Genomic DNA, 14,746 nt, shown 5'->3' with positions numbered 1-14,746 from the left:
CTCCCGAGGTATCGCTCCAGGCGGCATGGCCCACCGTTGAAGCCCCGGCGATATGTTTCTGTTCCGACAGACCACCCCGCAACAGTTTGAAACTGGAAACCCCCGTACCGAAATGCCTTATTACAACCCAGTTGATGGACCAGTCGCAACTTGTCATTTTATGGGGGGACTGTTCCCATTCCTGTTGATACTTAGAGTCGCTTCCGCCAAGCGGTCCGGTGATACCTCATGTAATAAGGAGCATCGTTATGAGGAAACGGATTTGGTGTCTACCCCCGTATGCAAGTGCTACTGCCAATTTAGGTTCAATGGACGATTTATGTTATGTATGCCTCAATACTAGGTTACTAAAGACTGGTAGATATTCCCAGCCGGCGTCTCTGTGGACGGACAACGTGCATTAGGAGGGGGTTCTGAAGGAGGGATCGGGAATGACGCCATTGGAGACGGCAATTGCTCATCTCCTATCTCCCATGTATAACACAAACCACAACTCGAAAGCCCGAGAGTTCATCGTCACAAACCTCGAGTACACGACATTCGTACAGTAAAATAAAACAGAAGCGAAGTAGCTGCTTGTCTGTCTCATTGATCGCCATGTCCACCACGACCACCACCACCGTGACTGATACCACGCCGGCCGCACCTGCTCCACCCGGTCAGCCAGACATCGCGTATGCACCAGATCACCAGAAATGGCAAGCACGGGCAGCACGGCGCCTGGCTTCCGAGACTCTTCCCACGGCGGTCCCTCGAGGGCTTCCCCAGCCAGCTCTCGGGAGACCTCGTATGGGGAGGGGGACAAGCTAGCCGAGACGTATAACTGGACTTACGTGCTGAACGAGGACAAACTGGCGGAGATCGACCGGGCCGTCCGGCACTTCAAATGTTTGACTTAACCTTTACGACACATGAAATGAGATAGGTGCATTTTCAACTAACAAGTCACGATTTAGCCCTGGGTTTGTCATTGGGCCACCTCGCGCCCGAGACCTTCCCCTCCCGGCCCTCCACGCCGAGCTCCGGCGCCTGTCCCGGGAGCTGCACACCGGCCACGGCTTCTTCGTGCTGCGGGGCCTGCGCGTCGACGACTACTCGCGCGAGGAGAACGCCATCATCTACGCCGGGGTGTCGTCGCACATCGCGGCGCAGCGCGGCCGCCAGGACCACAAGTTCGTCGGCCAGCCCGCCGACGTCGTGCTGACGCACATCAAGGACCTCCGGGGCGACAAGATCGCCGCCGGGGGCGCCATCGGCAGCCCGGCCTACACGACGGACAGGCAGGTCTTCCACACGGATTCGGGCGACATCGTCTCGCTGTTCGCGCTCGAGACGGCGGCGTCGGGCGGCGCCAGCAAGCTGGCCAGCACGTGGCGCGTCTACAACGAGATTGCGCGCACTCGGCCCGACCTGATTCATGTGCTGTGCAAGAACTGGGATTACGAAGTGTTGGTTCTTGCTCGACCCCTTTTTCTTTTCGCTCTTCCCCTTTCGATGAACCGTTTCTAACAACGTGCACGTGCGCCCCTCAGTTTCGAAAAGGCAGATAAGCAGTGGACGGAGAGACCGTTGATGTTCTACTCGGAAGCGACGGACTCCCGTCCCGAGCGCATCGCCCTCCAGTACGCCCGCCGTTACTTTGTCGGGTTCGGGGCCCTGCCGCGCAGCCCCGATATCCCGCCCATCAGCGAGGCGCAGGCCGAGGCGCTGGATACGCTGCACTTCCTCGGGGACAAGTTCTGCGTCAACACGGATTTCCAGAAGGGCGATATGCAGTATGTAAACAACCTGGCCGTGTTCCATGCCCGCGATGCTTTCACCGATAGCCCCGAGAAGAAGTGAGTAGTAGTAATTCCCGCCACGAACCCCCACCCCCTTTTCACAAGTGTAATACGTTGCGCTAACATATTCAGGCGCCACCTTCTCCGGCTCTGGCTGCGCGACCCGGAAAATGCGTGGGAGACCCCGGAGGTATTGAGGCCCCGGTGGGCGCAGCTGTATGATGGCATTACTCCAGAGAGCCAGATCTTTCCCCTCGAGCCCTATATCCGCAGTGCCGGTAATAAGGGGCGATAAAGAGACCCCCGCTAGATTGGGCTCATGGTCCCAATATTCTTTCACTCCAGGAAGAGAAAACTCCCAGTGGCAGCAAAGTCTTTGTGAATTAGGAGCAAGCCGTGCCAAGCACATTGCAAATTTAGCTTGTTATATATGTACCATTTTTGTCTATCTGATACTTCTCGTAATTGAGCCAAGGGTGATTTGCAGGATGAGTGAACGTTGGCTGAGTACATTACGTGACCTAGAGGGCCACCTCGCTCTTAAGTGAATAAACGTCCTTCATTAAACCCTATACGAAACCTCGTTGGATTCAGCTCCCTGCGAAATCAATCCGATGACCAATCTGATAGAGGGAGGGTCCCGTGGCCAACAGCAGCAACCGAACCGCCTACGAATCCTCGGGGATGCCGACCTTCCGGACGATCTCGCGCGCCTCGGGACCAAAGTCGAAGACCTCGCCGCCAGCGAGGGCGCGGGCCTTGGGGTCCGTCGCGTTCTCGAGGATGATCTTCTGGGCCATGAAGCCGCGGGTCCAGGCGTCGCTGATCATCTCCCTGGCCTGCTTCTCGGGCAGCTTGGGGAAGGGGACCTCCTCCTCGTTCTCGTCGTCGTCGCCGCCCTTCTTGTACCACATGGTCTGGCTCTCCGGGTCGTACTCCCAGGTGAAGGCGTACGAGGGGTCGGCGTAGGCCCAGGGGTTGGCGAGGGCGCGGCAGCGGCGGGTGGCGCCCGGGGCAGGAAGGGGAGCACGTGCTTGATGTACGTCTTCTCGACGAAGTCGGTGACGAAGAACAGGCCCGGGTGCGTGTCGGCGGCGGGCTTCATCATCTCGGCCGTCGAAGCAGTAGGCCGGGTTGCCGTAGAGGGCGCGGAGCAGGGCGGCGTAGTTGCTCCCTAGCTCAAAGGCCTCGGCCGGGGTGGGGTGGGTGATGGGCTTGGTGGAGGCGACGTTACCCGACGATGACGACATTTTCGAGGCTGGTGTGATGAAATGGAGAAGGCTTTCGACCAGAATGCTGAGGGCCTGTGTAACTGTTATATATATACTGCTCGTAAAAAGGTATCGTACGACTTATTGGAATGGGATTGATATGAGGGGAATGAATAATAGCCAACATTATATGAGAAAAGACACACTCCCCTGCTCCTCATGAAGCACTCAAAGCCTGAGGTCTGTGCAGTGATTTGCTTTTGGATTTGTGGGACCGATGGCGATGTTGATTGTTGATCCCCTCATCCCGGCTTTTTGACATCACAGCTGCTCTGCGACCCGGAGATGGTTGGTTTCGATAATACCCAGAAGAGGAGCTTGCATCGCGACCACTGAACAGAATACCATCATCGTGAAGACTCAAGTGCATCGGGTGTAGTCGATGGCTGGATCCTCAGCGGTTTCCCACTACCGCTAAAGATGTTAAAAGGGCGGCAAGGGCGAGGAAGTTGTAGATCGTTGCCGCTATGAGGAGGAAGGTTCGACTAACACCGGATGAACATTGTGTAATAGGATAGCACGACACCTATTCAGCTGTTGCTTCACCACGTCCATATGCCGTCTTAATTAATGAAAACAACATACATTGGTGTTACTGGCTCACTAAGTGCATACCTATGTACTTGATCTCTATATATGAGAACTAGCAGAACGGACCGGGTCCGTTGATACTTATCTCCGTCTAAGGAGTTCTTGATCATTTTACTTTTCATACCCATAGACCCATATGTGCTGCCGGTATACACAGTATAGGGTCGTCTCCGGCACCATCGTTGCTGTCAAGCTTCAATCATCGTCGTACCCAACCGAGTATCTGGGAGACGAGGCTTCTTCATCTTTACCCACTTCGAAGAGACCACTTGAGAGAGACTACAGGAAAACTCGCTTGTCCCCATCCCAATTGAAGAACCAAATTAAACACGTGTTATCTCAAGGCACTTGGGTCTTATGGTCTTGTGGTTTAGTGGTATAATTCTCGCTTAGGGCACATCCTGAGCATCATGCGAGAGGTCCCGGGGTAAGTGACAAAAATATCATACGACCCCATCTGAATGACGACTAACAAATACCCAGTTCGATCCCCGGCAAGACCCCAAATATCTTTTTTGCTTCTTTTTTCTTTTCTTTTTGCTTTTCATCTACCCCTCCTGATTCCTACTTAGCTTGTTGATGGAACTTTTGGTCAGATAGAGAGCCAGAGAGAAAGGAGCAACATCAAGCCTCGGCCTGAAGAGGTCTGACTGCGCATGCATGCAGTAGTTGCAGTCTTCTGGCGGTCTGCTGCACGTACTTGAATGGCATGCAAGGATAGTACGGCGTATGCTACGTAACCTTTTCATCTACGCCAGTCTTGGCTGTAAAGATTCAAGTATGTAACGAGATGTGCCAAGTTTTATAGATGCTTACTATACGACATACGATAATGGCTTTTCTTCGCGGGGTCACCCCTCATAGCTCACTCGATCTCCTGTCGTAATCTTTACGAGCAAGCCCTTTACGAAAAGTCCTCTGCCTAGGAGTGCGCCACATCTCACACCGACCTGGAGAAAAGGAGCGAACGACGTACGAGATGAACGTTACATAGATTCGGGCCAGGCGCAGGGTGAGGTGCATCTCGAGAGCTGCTACGTTGATAGAGCAAATGCACGATGCTATTTTGAGATCAAATATCGAGATGCATATGCTAGAGACGCGGCTGTATGTGGTGTTGTGGGCCATCTGTATTAGCCAAAAATAAGCCACCACTGGAACGAGCCGCCATCCGTGAACCAACCCCTCGATCAGCATGCAGCTGTGATAGCTCCCTGCAGTCTGAGCAGTGCTGCAGAAATACTCGTAGGCAAGAAGTAGTACCTAGCCTAGTAAGCCCTGCTTACTAGAGACTGCAGATCATGGCTATAACTGCCCGAGTATAAGTCAGAGGGCAATCCTGTCTTATATCGCCCTGGAAGCGACGCATTCGATTCACAGTCAACACAGCCAACGAATCGCAAGATCGTCACGATTACTTTGAATCCCTTCAGCAAAGAAAATATGCTTCTCCCGCTAGTATTGGCGCTCGCAGCGTCCTGCTTGGCCTTGTCCGTCCCCAGGGCCAGTGGGGTTGCAGAAGCGAGACAAGCATTCCTCATCCCTCTCGTCTACAGCTTCTCGCCAAGTGGACGACCAGGCGCCGGCAATTCCCCATATTGCCGACTTAGTTGTGAGAAAGCCCTTTGACGAGGACCCCTGTCCTTCCCCCTTCCCCTCTGCTCCCAAGATCCATGAGCTGACCGTGGTACATCGGCACCGAAAAGTCAATGTGACCGACGCCGCCACCAACGACGATACCCAATGCAATGTCGAGTACGGTCCATGTGCATGGAGCGGCGAGCGGCCGCCCGAAGTGCCTAAGCCGGACGCGCCCAAGCCGGCGACTTGCCAGAACGAAGAGTTCAAGTTCTGGTTCAGCAAGTTCGACTCGATGCGAAATTTTAGCGTGGAGATCAGCCACACCTATCATGACAAAGACACGGGATCGGATGTCGTGCATACAGGCGATAGCGGGTGGATCAACTACGATCTCACCTGGGAGAGGGGGTATTCTTTTCGTTTGTGGGGGTAGTGGTGTATGCAGCATGGGGTTCCTTAACAAGACGGATCCTCTCGTGGCCAGTTTCATATGAAAGGGTAAGGGGATTTGTTGATAGGGCGTAGGCTAACATGACTGCTGGGAATACATTACCCGAAAATGTGAATAATCAGAGTGTCCGCCTCGGGGGCGGAGGCAGAGAGGGCTATAATAGTTTCATCGAAATCAGACTTGTGTGACACTCATCAAGATGTCTGCATCTGCTCCAATTCATTGATGCCCACTGGGGCTGTCTCGGCCAAGAAAGCGAGTATATGAAGCTAAGCAGCTTGGCCGTATGAAGCTCAATGCTAAGAAGGCGCCACCCATACGACAGGATCGTGATAGCGGAGTGGGTTGTAAGGCTCCCTCCCGGATATCTCCCCGGACCAGATGGGGGTACGAGGGGCGATTACGGACGACTGGACCCATTCAATGTCATATCGTGGCCCTTTGTTCTCGGCTTTTGGCGGCGCCACCTGCAGCCGGGGTGCTCGAGTGGGGAGCGCGGGAGGCGGATGGCAAAGAGACCAAGAGGCCTGGCAGCCTGGCAGCCTGGCGACGACCGATGGAGAATTCGCCAGTCGTAGCGACCATGGCATGGCAAGGTGATCTCCAGTCCACTGTCCACTTGTGTTGGCACTCTCCTCAGTTTCCCGGATGCAACCTTTTGTTTCACGGCTCGGAACCTGCAGTTGCAGCTGGACGTGACCCCTCGGTTTGTGACGATTCATTGCACGCCGGCACACAGCACAGGCCAGGATATGACAGAGCGAGATCCTGGCTGTAGATCAATCCAAGATGATGATAAAAACGGAGGTGCTATGACTATGACGTCCGGGGCGAATCCTACCTCGCTACCTGCATGCTACCCCAAGGACACTCAGACGTCAGCTCACCTGACAGGATTGTTCGATTGTCGGTGCCGTGCGAACTCGCCCGGCAGTGGTTCGAGACCGTCGTCACTACCCGCCTGTTGTGTGTTTCTCTGCTACCCACCCCGGCTCCGAACACCATGTAGATTGTGTAGTTTCAACCGATGCCGGGTGTCGTCGCTGATCGTTGGGAGAGCAGTCCTGGGGTAGGGCAACCAATGCCAAGCAAGAGAAAGAAGTAGAAAAAGAAGAAGCGAAATGGATCATGGCACGAGAATCAATCCCCAGGCAGGGACGGGCGCTATTGGCGCTGGCCTTCCATGCCTTACCTCTTTCTGCCTATTGGGCCATCAGCCGTGGCGGCGCACGGATGTTGGAAAAAAGGGTGAAGAGAGACTTATTTGTATTTCGAGTGGCATCACCGCACGCTGTGCTTAGGTACATGTACCTAGGTAGGAGCAGGCTGATAAGAGGCTATTCTGACACTTCAATGTTGTTGCTGGCTCCTAGCGTGGTTTGCGTGGCCCCAAAGTCAATGCCTGGAGGAGGTTGAAACATGCCCCGCCGTGTCCCGCCATGGCCTGCCTGGGTTGGCTGCAGGGATATGTCATTGCCCAGTAGCCAATCGCAACCAGCCAGGATCAGGATCAGGATCACACACCCAACACCGATGGGAAAACATCATTCTCGCCATATCGCTTTCTGGGCTGCCAGGCTGCGTTCTGGGCTCGCCGTATCCTCCACAGCCACACGATTACCCGTCTCCGGCCAGAGCACCGATCCCTACCTGCGCACCTAGTCCGTTACACAGAGCACTACCGGTGTTGCAGCAATGACTACATCAGATTGTTTTGAAACCTGTGAGCCGCCTGCCGGCCCACGGTAGGCGACGGACTATAACCATGACTGTGATATACTTATATGGCAGCTTCTGCCCGACTGACGATCTACCGTGTTTTGGTATCGCCACTTCTTGCCGATCTACGAGTCAAGCTTGCCCATCTCTTCAGCTCGCCAACTCACTCGCCATCAATCTGATCCAATATCTACCTATCTGCCCATCCAATACTTACCTAGAGCCCCCCGTCAGCTGCAAGCTTCATACCCTCTTTCATGCGGCCACCTGCAGCTTGTCATCTGTCTGGCACATAGAGAAGTTTACTCTGGCTGCTGCTCTATGGGGCTCTCACCCACCTGAAGCCGACACTGCTTGCTCAGCATGATCATACCTCCTCCCTCCGTCATCGCAAGCTGGCCCAAACCCAACTATGCCAACCCAGAGTCACAAGGGCCTGCCGGTGTCGGCATCGGCAGCACCTTTGTAGCACTCGTCACCATCGTACTGCTGCTGCGCCTGTATACTCGCCGGTGGATCTCCAAGGGATTCGGCCTTGACGATATCCTCATCGTCTGCGCCTATGTACGAAAGACTTACCATACATGTTCGAGTGCAGCTTGCTGACTTCTGGTCCCTAGGTCCCTGCATTGGCTTTCACAATCATCGGCATCGTTGGTGAGCGGAAGCTGGGATGGGGAAGGCATGTGTGGGATGTTCCTCCTGGGGACACCGCCGCATCGCTCAAGACCAGGTACGCACCGCGTTCTACGGGCATAACCGGCAACCCTGTGGGTACGTTTACTGACCTTGACCAGTCTCGCGACGTTGATACTCTTTGACGCAGCGACCAGTCTGACGAAGCTGTCCATGCTGGCCATGCTGTACAAGCTGACCACCGCCTCGGCGGACAAGAAAATGAACAATGTCATCTTGGGACTGTCCGCCTTGATCAGCCTAAACGCTTTCATTTTCGTCATCGTAGAAATGTTTCAATGCAGGTAGGTTCAAAGTCTGCATGTCTGGTGTACGTCGTTCCATCAGAGTACTAACCCCACTGAAGGCCGATATCAGACTACTGGACACCGTCGGCAGGTCGCCAGAATTGTATAGACGAGGCAACACACCTGGAGGCCGCTGGCATCATCAACACGATAAGCGACTTCATATTGGTGTTTTTGCCGATCCGGACGGTGCTGGGCCTGAAGCTCCCGTGGAAGCAGCGACTCATCGTCCTCGCTCTTTCAGCGCCGGCTTCTTGGCTAGCATCGCGGGTATCGTCCGAGTCTACTTTACCGCAATCACAGTCAACGACCCCAACTTCGACCGGACTTGGAACTCGTGGGCAAATTGGATCGCGAGCACAGTCGAGCTCGGCCTAGGAATTGTGAGTAGCCCTGGGAACTCAAACGTGGCCCGTGGGTCTCCTAGGAAAACATAGTACTGACCTTGAACTTACCCCGTTGAAGATCTGCGCATCCATCCCAGCCATCAAGCCCTTCTTTGCCTACTATTTGCCCGTCGTAATCGAAACCACTCGACGACGTTCACACAGACAGACTGCATGGGTCATCAAAGATGAACCCGAGCCTCAGGGTTCCACTTCGCGATGGTCGTATGACGACAAGTCGTCGCCATTGCCCGCCCGGCTACTCCCTGCTTTCATCAAGCAACATACGCGCGGTGCATCCCTTCAGGAAGTCAGGGTCGAGCCCGAGAATGAGCTACACCTCCGCCCAACATTCAACAGCAGCAACAACAAGCAGCAGCACAAGCGCAGCACATCTCTCCAGGACACTCCTTCATCCTCCACAGTCCAGCCGCTCTCGACATTTGTGCACAACCGCAGCGCGTCTCTCCAAAACCCCCTTTCTTCACCTTTTTCTTCAGCAACACCTATTCGACCGCGGCCGGCGGCGATCGGGCATAAGCGCGGCGCATCCCTTCAAGACAATAATGCCCAGCGGCCAAGCCTTGGAGACGAACCAAAGACGCCTGTGGACGTCAACAAGCCCCTGCCCAGTGTTCGACGCAGTCGGGCACTCTCCGATAGGCATCTGGGTCATTCCACCAGAGGCACAGGCACAGTTGGGTATGATCCGACGAAAGAAGCCGTCATGCCTGCCCCTCTCACGCTCCGGCGAACCGATTATGATGGTCCATACACCACAACGGCGGCCAACGCCCCCAGAATTCCGCGATGCCAGACACACCGTCTCAACAGCGGGACGGCGTCCGCTACAGTGGAGAGGAGACGCGTCTTAGTTCGGGGCCGCGCGATGACCGGACCACGGTGTTGATAATGTTTAAGGGGGACGAGGAGCCGCAGCAGCCACCACACGTTCCGCCCATCTGAGCCATTGTCCGTGGATAGGCGAGCCACAAAACGGCATGGGTTCTCTTCCCTTTCCCCAAATTTTAGTTTATATACTCTTTTCGTGGCGACTTGTTTTGTCCTTCTCTTTGCCTGTTTATCTTGGCCAGGCCTACTTGTATCTCAAGGGGGAGTTTCGCATGGAGGGAAGGGTTGGGGATTGTCTGGAAAATGTAAGGGGGCCATCCTGCTAGAATTCTCAAAGCGTATAATGAATGATGACATCAAACAAGGTATACCTTGTATATCATAATGGTGAAACGATGCAAATCGGGGAACAGAGTGTTCAGAAACAGTAAAGTGTGGGGTTAAATATCGTGATACTAAAGTTGAGCGGATGTTGTGTACTGTGTGGTCCTTGCCGTGGGATCGACGTAATAAGGCAGAGGATATCTCATAATAGTATACAAAGGAGACGGGCGGTGTCGAGGCTGTAGTTTTGCGAGCCGAGAGTAAGTCGGCCAAATAAGGATACGTTTGGTGAAATCGATTTTTTCTTTTTCTTTTTTTCTTCAGATATTCTTTTCTATTGCCGCATTTCTTTTTCTCTTCATGTTTTCTTTCTCCCATTTGGAGAGCTGTTCCCCGTTTCTTCCTCAAGTGATAAAAGAGCGTCGACAGTAGCGATGACGGAGTCTCATAATCCAAATCAAGTGTATAATAAAAAAATCCAAAAACAATTGCAATCTGAGATAACAGGCAGGAGAAAACGACTGGTACGCTCCTCTCCAACAACCTCAAAACAGCATCGCAACTCGAGCACAGGTGCCAGCAGCGAGCCTCAAGCTCGTTCAGCTTGGCTAATCTCCTCCAAACCACGGGTGTGGTGTTCCGGTACACGGCTCTTCCTCGCGAGGGTGTCTCGCTCAATCTACCCCAACTGACACCAGCTTTCGTGAGCGCTGGTGTCCACGTCCTTGGCATGCCTTTCAGGCTCATCAGATCCTGGGGAAAATCCGTTCCTTGGCTCGGGCAATCCTGGCAGATGGCCTAATTCCATGGATTCTATTCCAGTCGGCGTATCCTAGTCTGGGCGGCAACATTGGCCTTTCCACTGTGGCTTACGCGCTATAGAGCATGCGGAAGGGTCGTAAGGCTCAAGAATGAATTCAGAGGGAAATGTGCACTTGCAAACCCATGAGTGTCGTTAAATGAAAAACTTTGATATCTAAGCTGCTGCAACTGAGTGTTAGTTTGTTTCAAAATAGTAGGAAGATGATTGTCTACTTACGTTCTTCATTTAACCAGAGTGGTGGTGGTATGCGCGTCGGTGGGACTCGCGAGACTTCTTCAGCTTGCGAGAGATCTTCTCCATGGAACTGAAGTGCTCTCCAGCCTCGCCAGTTTGGTCCAGCAACTCAAAGGCAACTGGGTTATCGTAACGCTGCAGGTACTCCTGGAGGGCAGAGCGGTGCTCATACCATTGCTCAATCAGAGGCTGCTCAGCTGCTCGGGCGGCAGCGGCGGCATCATCAGCGGCGGAAGTCTTGGAGACGGGCTTCCGGCCGTGGCTTGACAGCTCGGTGGAATCCTTGCTCTTACGCTTTCGGCTCTTAGTTGAGTGGGATGTTGATCCTCGACCAGAGACAGAAGATGGGGCACCAGAGCTCAGGGATTGACCGTTATCGTTGTGAACCCGTCTCATGTGGTCCCTCAGGTTCCAGTTGCGAGGGAATCCGCAGCCAGGAACAGCACGGTCACATCCTTCATAGGTGCAGAGGTAGGGCTTGTCTCCGTGGCCATGCATGGCGTGGGCCTCACGCTCATGTCGAAGAAGGCAGGCAGTAGAAGAGAAGCGGGCGTTCTCGCACGAGTCAACCTTGCATCGGTACGGCTTCAGGTGGGAGTCCACGAATTTGCTAAAATATGGGTTAAAGAGGCGAAACCAAAAAGAAACGAAGCCAGGGAGAACTTACTCGTAGTTGCACTTGAGCTTCTCGGCCTTGTGGTTGCAGGAGGAGTTGCCCTCCCAGGGGCAGTGGAAAAGTCCGTCGGCTTTGGGCATGGCATTCTTGTATAGGGGGTGGTCCCGGGCAGAAGACTCACCGTCGCCACTGGAACGACGAGTGAATGAGGGGGCAAGAAGGAATTGTCCATGAGGTCAGTTCCATAGGAATCCTCGGAGCCAATAAGTCCACGGTGAAGGCTGGTGTCCGAAAGTGTTAGAAAACCACCTATTGCTTGATGCATCCATTTCATAACATACCTTGGGGATTGTCCATCCATGACAGGTGAAGATGTGCCAGCATGCGGCGATGTGCCAAGGGGTGCATTGGTCCATGAGTCCTCGGGGATTGCAGGAGATGACATTCGCGACTCCTCGCCAGGGCTGAATGACGACGCCCACGAAGCAGAGGGAGAGTTACCCAAGCTCGCCTCGAAGTCCAATTGCATGTGTGTAGGGTCCATGTGTTGCTGAGGCATTCCTGTGGCAATCACCTCCGGGGAATAGGGCAATCCATCACTGGTCATCCCAACGCCCATAGGCAGAGAAGGATAGTACATCTGAGAGGACACTGAGTGGGCATCGGAATCAAGCAGGTATGTTTCCATGTGCCCGTTACCTGAAATGTCATAGCTTGACATGTGTGATCCATGTGACACGCCAGACAGGATAGTCGGGCGGTTCTTCTGTTGTGAAGCAGCCTTCAGCGTCCTGTGCTTGTGGCTGTGGCTGCCGGCAGAGCTGCGCGAGCTGATGCGACGCATGGGCTCCGAAACAACCGCGGGGGCTTCCTCTGCGGCAATCCATTTACTTGAGATGTCATCCACGACATCAATGTGATCCTGTCCATTTCCTCTGGGAGTAATGTGGCCGAAAGAGAAAGGGAAGTCCTCGGCATCTCCGTGGAAGTTCTGTGTGCCTTCTGCTGTTGTCGTGTCCCATACTGAACCGTTCAGGTCTGATGGTACTGTTTGAGAATAAAGAAAAGGTCCGCTGGCAAAGTTTCCATGGGAGAATGTGCTGTAGTCACTAGAGGGTTGGTTAGTGTGTGCTGTTTACCACTACCCATGGCAGAACTGTATACGCCAAACATAATACAAAAGAAAGATCAGCAGCTGGTCCAACTTTGTTCCTGTATTGACATGGCGGTTAGTAGGTACACTTCTACGGACGAATGAGGGCCATGTTGCACAAACCAAGCTGTTATATGTGGCATCGCTGATGATTGGTATCACCAACGATGCCTTGGTCCATAACGGACAGTCCTCGAGAATATTCCATGTGGGAGCAGGCTGCTCCATTTCGAAAGCATGAACGGAAGAGAAGAAGAAAAAATGAATCCGTAGTCCGGCAAATATATCCGTGGGTGTAGTGTCCCGTGTGGAAAGAGAAAAACAGGAAGCAAAGCAAGAAGCATACGCAATGGCCGAAATGAAGTCGATTGTGTCCAGTCATGGGAAGTTTGTTGCAAGAGTAAATGTCGGCAGCGTCAGGTATCGAAAACTCATCCAGGTGGTACCAGTTGATCCACGTCAGGGCGACGTATGTGCCGGGCTTGAGTCAAAGAGTGCATCCAGAAAACGGTCCAAGGCAGGTCAGGTCAGTCGTAATCCTAATGGAATCCTGTTGGTTCTCCGGTTCTTGGTAGTTCGAAAAATGCCCTCTCTGGTGGGCAAAAACAAAGGCCTGAAACATTGTCGGTTGTGTGAAGAAACGCGATGACCTCTAGGCAGCTAGGAGTCCTGATTGAAAATGAATCCGGTCACAAGTCCTGGTTCGAAGAGTATTTGGCAATCGCCATCCAGATGTAGAAAGTTCCCACGGGTCGCAGTCCAGAAAGTTTTGTCCTTGTCCTTTTGGGTCCATACAGAAAGAAAATCCATGGAAACGTCAAGCTTCTAAAATTCTTGTCACATAAAAACTGTCGTGGGCGATACTCACCGTAGAGACGACGAGGTCTCCCGTGTTTTGATTTTCTGTTTTTGATCCGCTGAGAAGACGAAGGCTTATCTTAACTCAGGTATTGATGATTCCAGGGACTAATACGGTCCTGATCCGGGGCGATCCTTTGTGTGGCTTCCATGGTATCCTTTCCGGGCAATTGTAGTAGTAATGTCCTCTGGGTTTGAACAGTCCTCGGTTGAAACCAAGCGCTTGCTGGTGGTCGATTGAAGAGAAAAAGAAAATACATGACTGTTCGCGCAACATGACTTTGTGGTAAAACATATCATAGCCAACCCCGGTAATGAATAGAAAGCATTGCAATATACCTCGCGGGAGTGTGGACAGAGTCCATGTCTAGAGATGAGCCGTAACTGGGCATTCTCTCCTGGTGAGAAATAACAGTGGCAGTCATTTGAGGGCCTGGCAACAGTCCTGTGGTATGTTCCTCGAGACTGGAATCCTTGTGGGATGCAGTAGAAAGGGCTCTCTCTGACGAGAGAGGCCGTGATCCTTGGGTAGCAGAGCTGGTGTTGACTATGCGTCGCACAGTGACGATCCTGGGAAGATACACTCAAGTGGTGAGGTGAGATGGCTGGAGTGTAGGTTGTGGGAAGCTGTTGTGTAATTCTAGAAGAAGTGGCGACAGTTGGGAGTTGATAAGACGGGAGACGGTGAGTTGGGTCGGCTCGGGCAGAAATGATCTTCAGGCTGAAAGAAGAAGTGGGAAAATTGTGGTGAGAAGGAGGGAAGTTGGGCATTCATCAGGTAACTGGGCATCGGGCGGGTTATATGGCACACGAAATTCATGGGCTGGGCAGAAACCGGGGGCCTGTCCTTGTTTGAGGTGATGAGAACCCCGCTTTATTTCCCTGGTCGCGATGGACTCATTCGCTGACGACGGCAGACCGCTGCTTGTCGACCAACACCCGCCAAGGCTCCTTCTCCTCACCATTGGCCCATCGTGTGGTCTTCAATTTGGCCGTCACACTGGGCGCATGCTTTAGAGCTCTGCGCTGGCCCTCGGTGCTGCACTTACGATAGGCTCGCATGGCGCGACTTGTCAGACGTTGCGTCCGACTGGCCGCCGGCCATGGTTGGCGAGAGGTGAGG

At 53.4% G+C, this 14,746-nt stretch overlaps 7 protein-coding genes across 7 annotated transcripts; 4 read left to right on the top strand and 3 right to left on the bottom strand.

The window, feature by feature from the left end:
* Positions 1–597: 597 nt before the first annotated feature.
* On the top strand, positions 598–2,076 carry PG997_003769 (TfdA family taurine catabolism dioxygenase TauD; the record flags this gene model as incomplete). Its single annotated transcript, XM_066808084.1, has 4 exons — positions 598–787; positions 926–1,448; positions 1,533–1,838; positions 1,914–2,076. 4 exons carry the CDS (start codon positions 598–600, stop codon positions 2,074–2,076), a joined length of 1,182 nt encoding a protein of 393 aa, XP_066671702.1.
* Positions 2,077–2,449: 373 nt separating this feature from the next.
* On the bottom strand, positions 2,450–3,031 carry PG997_003768 (uncharacterized protein; the record flags this gene model as incomplete). The annotated part of the gene is made up of 1 exon (XM_066808083.1): positions 2,450–3,031. One exon carries the CDS (start codon positions 3,029–3,031, stop codon positions 2,450–2,452), a length of 582 nt encoding a protein of 193 aa, XP_066671701.1.
* A 2,055-nt stretch (positions 3,032–5,086) lies between these two features.
* Positions 5,087–5,657, top strand: PG997_003767 (uncharacterized protein; the record flags this gene model as incomplete). Its single annotated transcript, XM_066808082.1, has 2 exons — positions 5,087–5,150; positions 5,200–5,657. 2 exons carry the CDS (start codon positions 5,087–5,089, stop codon positions 5,655–5,657), a joined length of 522 nt encoding a protein of 173 aa, XP_066671700.1.
* A 2,100-nt stretch (positions 5,658–7,757) lies between these two features.
* PG997_003766 (uncharacterized protein) lies at positions 7,758–8,378 on the top strand (the record flags this gene model as incomplete). The annotated part of the gene is made up of 3 exons (XM_066808081.1): positions 7,758–7,958; positions 8,015–8,127; positions 8,192–8,378. The coding sequence occupies 3 exons, from the start codon at positions 7,758–7,760 to the stop codon at positions 8,376–8,378; spliced, it is 501 nt and encodes a 166-aa protein (XP_066671699.1).
* Positions 8,379–8,391: 13 nt separating this feature from the next.
* Positions 8,392–9,729, top strand: PG997_003765 (uncharacterized protein; the record flags this gene model as incomplete). The annotated part of the gene is made up of 3 exons (XM_066808080.1): positions 8,392–8,760; positions 8,843–9,397; positions 9,598–9,729. 3 exons carry the CDS (start codon positions 8,392–8,394, stop codon positions 9,727–9,729), a joined length of 1,056 nt encoding a protein of 351 aa, XP_066671698.1.
* Positions 9,730–10,987: 1,258 nt separating this feature from the next.
* On the bottom strand, positions 10,988–12,993 carry PG997_003764 (uncharacterized protein; the record flags this gene model as incomplete). The annotated part of the gene is made up of 5 exons (XM_066808079.1): positions 10,988–11,606; positions 11,664–11,801; positions 11,954–12,721; positions 12,865–12,892; positions 12,954–12,993. The coding sequence occupies 5 exons, from the start codon at positions 12,991–12,993 to the stop codon at positions 10,988–10,990; spliced, it is 1,593 nt and encodes a 530-aa protein (XP_066671697.1).
* A 1,527-nt stretch (positions 12,994–14,520) lies between these two features.
* On the bottom strand, positions 14,521–14,728 carry PG997_003763 (uncharacterized protein; the record flags this gene model as incomplete). The annotated part of the gene is given in 2 exon segments (XM_066808078.1): positions 14,521–14,662; positions 14,673–14,728. 2 exon segments carry the CDS (start codon positions 14,726–14,728, stop codon positions 14,521–14,523), a joined length of 198 nt encoding a protein of 65 aa, XP_066671696.1.
* Between the last annotated feature and the right edge of the window lie 18 nt (positions 14,729–14,746).

The sequence above is a fragment of the Apiospora hydei genome, assembly GCF_038363865.1.
Source record: "Apiospora hydei strain CBS 114990 chromosome Unknown utg000004l_segment0_segment0, whole genome shotgun sequence".
Lineage (NCBI taxonomy): Eukaryota > Fungi > Ascomycota > Sordariomycetes > Amphisphaeriales > Apiosporaceae > Apiospora > Apiospora hydei.
This window is presented reverse-complemented; position numbering and strand designations above follow the sequence as displayed.